The sequence below is a fragment of the Echinops telfairi genome, unplaced genomic scaffold, assembly GCF_000313985.2.
Source record: "Echinops telfairi isolate 266 unplaced genomic scaffold, ASM31398v2 ScPeMD7_655;HRSCAF=1070, whole genome shotgun sequence".
Classification (NCBI taxonomy): Eukaryota; Metazoa; Chordata; class Mammalia; order Afrosoricida; family Tenrecidae; genus Echinops; species Echinops telfairi.
Genome location: NW_022104553.1, coordinates 12,110,077 through 12,115,804, shown reverse-complemented (window position 1 = coordinate 12,115,804; position 5,728 = coordinate 12,110,077). Strand labels below are relative to the sequence as shown.

At 58.6% G+C, this 5,728-nt stretch overlaps 2 protein-coding genes across 3 annotated transcripts in view; one reads left to right on the top strand and one right to left on the bottom strand.

The window, feature by feature from the left end:
• Positions 1-4,235, top strand: part of RGL2 (ral guanine nucleotide dissociation stimulator like 2) — an 8,541-nt gene extending 4,306 nt beyond the window's left edge. For both annotated transcript variants that reach the window (XM_004711746.2, XM_045292941.1), the window contains exons 12-18: positions 1,981-2,013; positions 2,131-2,252; positions 2,340-2,435; positions 2,516-2,630; positions 2,728-3,015; positions 3,372-3,486; positions 3,621-4,235. In XM_004711746.2, coding sequence (XP_004711803.1) covers positions 1,981-2,013; positions 2,131-2,252; positions 2,340-2,435; positions 2,516-2,630; positions 2,728-3,015; positions 3,372-3,486; positions 3,621-3,832 — 981 coding nt within the window. In that variant the 3' untranslated portion in view covers positions 3,833-4,235. The remainder of the gene's footprint in view (positions 1-1,980; positions 2,014-2,130; positions 2,253-2,339; positions 2,436-2,515; positions 2,631-2,727; positions 3,016-3,371; positions 3,487-3,620) is intronic.
• Positions 4,236-4,893: 658 nt separating this feature from the next.
• The window catches only part of PFDN6 (prefoldin subunit 6), a 1,387-nt gene continuing 552 nt past the window's right edge, over positions 4,894-5,728 (bottom strand). The window contains exons 3-4 of the mRNA XM_004718035.3: positions 5,269-5,442; positions 4,894-5,092 (exon numbers count right to left, since the gene is read on the bottom strand). Of these exons, the coding sequence (XP_004718092.3) occupies positions 4,963-5,092; positions 5,269-5,442 (304 nt within the window). The 3' untranslated portion in view covers positions 4,894-4,962. The remainder of the gene's footprint in view (positions 5,093-5,268; positions 5,443-5,728) is intronic.

The following is a 5,728-nucleotide window of genomic DNA, read 5'->3' as shown; positions in this document are numbered from 1 at the left end:
TGTGAGAGAGAGAGAGAGAGAGAGAGAGAGAGAGATGCAACAAGTGGGTCTCAGAGCCACACAGCCCTCCCGTCAGAAGGAAGCTGGGAGACAGAGCAGCTGAGAACTCGGGGAGATTATGGGCCCAGATTTCTGGGGGTCTGGCCGTGTGCTGGGAAACTGCCTAAGCAGTATGTGCCTTCCAAAAGCAAACGTGCCGCCCTGGAGCCGAACGCCAAGTGAAACCAGTTAGTGTTAATTTGCTTCCAAGACATAGTGACCCCACCTGTACAGAATAGAACTGCGTTCCACGGGATGCTCAGCACTTTCTGGTTTTTCACTGTTCACAACTCTATTTTCTCACAGATTAGGAGACGAGAAGTCCAAATTCAGGGTGAGCTTTAGAGGCAAGCCTTCTCTGTGTCAGGTTTAAATCACTCTCTCCCACCATCACGTCCTCAGGCTGGGGCAGATTCTTGCCTCTGGTCACCATCGGTGGCCCCGTGTCTCTTGGGGGTCTCCAGTGCCTTGGGCATAAACTCTCGCTGGGTCTAGGAGGTCCTCAACGCTGTGGTCTTTTGGAAGCAGACTGCCCGACCTTTCTGCTGAGGCACCTCTGAGTCTGAGTGGGTTTGATCTGTCAGCCTTTCTGATCAGTAGTCAACTGATCAGTGCCGCCCAGAGATACGCTGTTAGTGCCTGATTGTTACGGGTCATCAAGCTGGTTCCGACTCAGGCCAGGCTTCAGGTCAGAGAATAAGTGCCCCGTAGGGTTTCCTCAAACAAAACCTGAATGAAACTGCCACCCACACAGCAACCCCGTTGGGTGCCTAGAACTGCGTCTTTCGATTCCTGAGGCCGTGGAGCTTTACAGGAGCAGAAAGCCTCGCCTGTCTCCTTTGGAGCCACTGGTGGGTTTGAACTGATGACCTTACGGTTAGCAGCCCAGTGCGCAACCCACAGTGCCACCAGGGCTTCCCTAGGCTGTAATCTTTCCCGGAACAAGGCACGTGGTCCTTTCTCCTGTGGAGGGGCCGGGAGGTTCAAACCGTCACCTTGGGGTTAGCAGCTGAGGGCCTAACCACTGCCCCACCAGGGGTCCCCCTTCGAGCCGGAGACGGTCTCTTCTCTGACTCATGGTGACCTTTTGTGCAGAAGGAAACACCCCTGGTCCTGCACCACCCTCACATGGCGATTTGAGCCCACGATTGCCGTCACCGTGGGACTCCATTGAGGGGGACTCCATTGAGGGGCACCTTTTTTTTTTTGGCTGACCCTCCAGTTAACGGAGCAGAATCTTCTGCAGGGACTTGTTCCGACAAAGTGGCCCTGCCATTGCTTACTACCTTAAACCCACTGCCGCCGAGTCGAGTCGGTTCTGCCTGGTAGCGACTCTGGACTGAGGTGGTGAATGTTGACAGAGCAGACAGCCACTCTTCCTCAGAGTGGCTGGTGGGTGCCTTGCGTCAACAGCCCGATCCTTAGCTGACCGCGCCACTTGTGGGGACTTGTAGATTGGGGACACAGGTAACTACATCACCCTGCTCTGATGAAGGCTAAGTCAGAAAAACCAAGCCCACTGGCATCAAGTCAATACTGAGTCGAGTCATAGCGAGCCCACGGGACAGGGTAGACTGCCCCTGGGGGTTTCCAAGACTGTCCCTCTACGGGAGTAGGAAGCCTTCTTTCTCTCTCAGTGACTGGGCGGTTCAAACTGTGGTAAGAGCCGAGCACAGGTGCAGTGGCTCCAAACACAGACGGGGCTACATGAACTAATACGGGGAGCCTGGGCAAGCCTTAATGTCTCATCTGCAAAATGGGCACCATTTCCTGTTGAGGGCTTGGGGTGTGATCGATGGGAGGGGGAACGGGGAGTCGGCGAGGCCGGGGGTGGGGGGGGTTTGAGTTTGGGCGTGTGTCTGTGTGTCTGGGGTGGTGTACTTGTCCTCTGCGGCCCGGGAGGCAGGGTTCAGGCTCTCACTCGTTCTCATGTCTTTGCAGAATGGCTACATCAATTTCGACAAGCGCAGGAAGGTGAGAGCACTCTGGCTGGATGCTGCCCCGCCCCCTCCCATTCCATGTCCCAAGAAAGGGGGAGGGCAAAGACCGGGGTCCCAGAGCTGGCTCCTGCAGCATGAGGGGTCTCCCTAGGAGTTCGCTGTCCTTTCTGAACTGCGGCGGCTGCAGACCAAGTGCCAAGCCTATGCCCTCCGGCCGGACCCCGACATCCAGCAGTGGCTGCGGAGGCTGCGGCCCCTGACGGAGGCCCAGAGGTGACCGCCGGGGAGGCTGGGACCCTACTGGGAGGGGGGATGGTTAGCGTGCTATGTCCTGATCTCCGCTCATTGTCCCCTCCCCAGCCACCGGGTGTCCTGTGAGGTGGAGCCTCCGGGGACCAGTGACCCGCCTGCCCCACGGGTGCTTCGGCCAACACTGGTCATCTCGCAGTGGACAGAGTGAGGGGTCAGCAGTTGAGGGTGGTCTCTTGGGGACTTGCCATTCTTCCTCTGACCCTACCAATCTCCTGCCACTCTAGGGTCCTGGGCTCTGTTGGGGTCCCCACCCCCATGGCATCCTGGGACCGGCGGCCCAGTGCTGGGGGAGATGAAGCACCAGGAGCCCCTGCTCCTCTGCTGACCCGGCTAGCCCAGGTGAGTTTTGCTCCTGACCTCTGACCTTGGCCCTGAGCTTGACCCTTGAGTGCGTCTTCCACACCCTCCCTGTGTCCTATGTTGTTTGTCCCCTCAGCACGTGAAGTGGCCATCGGTCTCCTCTCTGGACTCTGCCCTGGAAAACACTGCCTCCCTGCACAGTCCCGCCGACCCCAGCCACCTCTCTCCTCCAGCCTCCTCTCCGCGGCCTCCCCGAGGTCACCGCCGATCTGCCTCCTGTGGCACCCCCCTCGGTGGAGGAGAAGGGACCCCCAGGGGCACTGGCTCTGGAGGAGGGGGGGCTGGGCCAGGGGCCTCCGACTGCCGAATCGTCCGCGTCCAGATGGAGCTGGGGGCAGACGGCAGTGTCTACAAGAGCATCCTGGTGAGTCCGGCCTGCCGGGAAGGCCTGCTACGGCCGGGCCTGCTCTGCGGTCAGGCTGGAGGTCTGGGCAGCCCGAGGGGAGGCCCGTTCTTCATCTGACCTTGGATGTCTGCTGTGCGTGAGCGGCTGCCGCTTGGACTCTGGACGGCCAGGTCCCGTTTTCAGAAGCCACAGCCGTTTCCCCACAGGGAGGAAGCCGCGTCCCCCTGGGCCGTGTGGGTGGGCACACGGGGTCCAGAAGCCACCAGATGACAGGGTTGGGCCCGGGTCGTGTTTTTCCCAGTTGGGGGTCCGCGGCTGGGGTTGGAAGGATGAGCTGGCTCTCGCGGGGCACCTTACTGTTCTTTTGGTCTTAGGTGACCAGCCAGGACAAGGCCCCAAGTGTCATTAGCCGTGTCCTGAAGAAAAACAATCGTGATTCTGCAGTGGCTTCAGAGTATGAGCTGGTGCAGCTGCTGCCCGGGGAGCGAGGTCAGAGGCCCTGGAGAGCGGCAAGCTTGGGAGGAATTTGGGACTAGCGCTGGGCCACTGAGCGGGCTTCCCCATCTGGGCAGTTGTCGGGGAACAACCGTGTGGTGCCTGACACGCACCCTCTGTGCCGACAGAGCTGACCATCCCACCCTCGGCTAACGTCTTCTATGCCATGGACGGAGCATCACACGATTTTCTTCTGCGTCGGCGACGGAGGCCCTCAGCTGCCACAGTGGGTGCCGCCAGCGGCCCCTCTGCCTCAGGAACACCCCCAAGTGAGCGGGGAGGGGGCTCTTTCCCCAGGATCAAGGCCACGGGGAGGAAGATTGCCCGGGCACTGTTCTGAAGAGGAAGCCCTATCAGTTCACAGGAGACAGGGTGGTCATACCGGATGCGGGAGCCAGGGAACCTGGCAGTCACTTGCATTGGGACAGAAATCCTAAAAGGTGGCCAGCTACCCTGGAGCCGTGAAGTGTCACTGGTTTACCAGAGGAGCCATGAGCTGGAGCGCTGTGGAAATGAGCAATCTTGGTAACCAAGTTGGATGCCTACGGCCCCACACCATCCGTGAAGCTGATGCTGGCCAAAAGGGTCAGTCCTGATTCCTGACCACAGCCTGGCATGCCAAAGGCCAAGGAGAGGCCTGGAGGCTCTGAGCCCCAGGGGGGCGTCAGTGGCAAGGCGGGTTTTTCCCTGACACTGAGGGTTTTGTCACTCTGACTACACTAAGATAATAAATCGAGACACTACCCGAGTTCTCCCATGTGATGTTCAGCCACTAGCTGCTAGGAGTCGGGGTGGGGAGTTGGCTGAAGGTAGAAGCAAAGCCTCCTGGTGCTGTCTATCCCTGTAATGAGGTGCAAGTTACATGGTTTTCTCGTGCAGTTGGCTCCTCTCCAACCCAGCCCATTATTATTACGTTTCTCTTTTCACAGAGGAAATCAGTATGGAGTCCTCTGGATGCACATTTCTAGGGAAACAGTTTTAGGACTAAGGTGGAAGCAAGAGTTTCGTGGGCAACATACGTATGAACTTTGAGAACTTAGGACCACGTGTAGCACTATGTTGGGATTATTAAATCGGTCGAGGCAATGACCAAATTCTAAGACTGACTAAAAAGAGATAGTACTATTGATCATAGCAGGGGTGGTCACCACATTGCCTCTTGGGTGTCGGGCTTGAGAATTGTGGGCCTAATTAAACGGAGACTTCTAACCAGCTGCAGCACGGTATGGCAACTCCAAGTGGTAGACGCAGCCAAGAAACGAGCTAGACCTTTTTCAGATGGGGCTTGCGAGGAAAAAAAAAGGAAAGATGGCCTACTGAGTGAGATTCCGGATCCAGAAAGTGGGCAGGGGATGGGTGGAGTCGTGACTGGAGTGGTCAGAACAAGTGAGGTGTTTCCACATTTTATTTGCTACAGTATAGACCGGAAAGCTGCCTCATTCCCTCCCCCCACTGCCCCCCACCACAAGGTCAGGCCTTCCCAGGAGTCCCTGCCTTTGCAGCCTGGGCCCGCTGGAACTCCTGCTGCAGTTGGGCAAGGGTTTCCCTCTGCTGCTCTGACTGCTTCTCCAGGTCCCGCAGCTGGGATTCGTAGCGCTTGCTGAGGCGAGGCAAGAAAGGCCGAGATTAGTGGGTTTTAAGAAGGGGTGACATTTGCGGTGGGGAGGGCAAGGCTGGCCGTTGGGGGCCACTTGGCAGCGCTGCCCTACCGTGGTCCCCGGACCCCTCTACAACCAGCAGGGCCAGCTGCACCCTAGGGTGGTGGGGCAGACTCACATTTCGGCTGTAATATAGTCCAGCCTCTTCCCCACGGTGGCCCGGGCTTCCCCCAGCTCCTGTTTGACCAGCACCGGCCCCAGGAGCTTAAACACCACGTTGGACCCATCCAACAGGGCCAGCTCCTCCTTCACGATGTTATTTTCCGTTAGCTGTGCCTCGAGTTTCTGCCGCCCGGACATGGACTTACTCAGGTCCTTCTGGAGCTGCTGCTATTTCTCCACTTCCCCCTTCAGCTTCTTTTGGATCAGCTCAGCCATGGCGGGGACCAGCTCCTGCGAGGGGTGGGAGAGGGGCGCTGGGGCTCAGGCTGGAAAATGCCCCAACTGCGCGGCCCGGCCGGCTGGAGGAGGCCTCCGCGGCCCTCCTCCGTCCCAGGGCGCACCTCTACCCCCGCCGCCCCGGAGCGGGCGAAACGAGGCCCCAGCACACCCCCGCTCAACCGCCTTTTTTTTTTTTT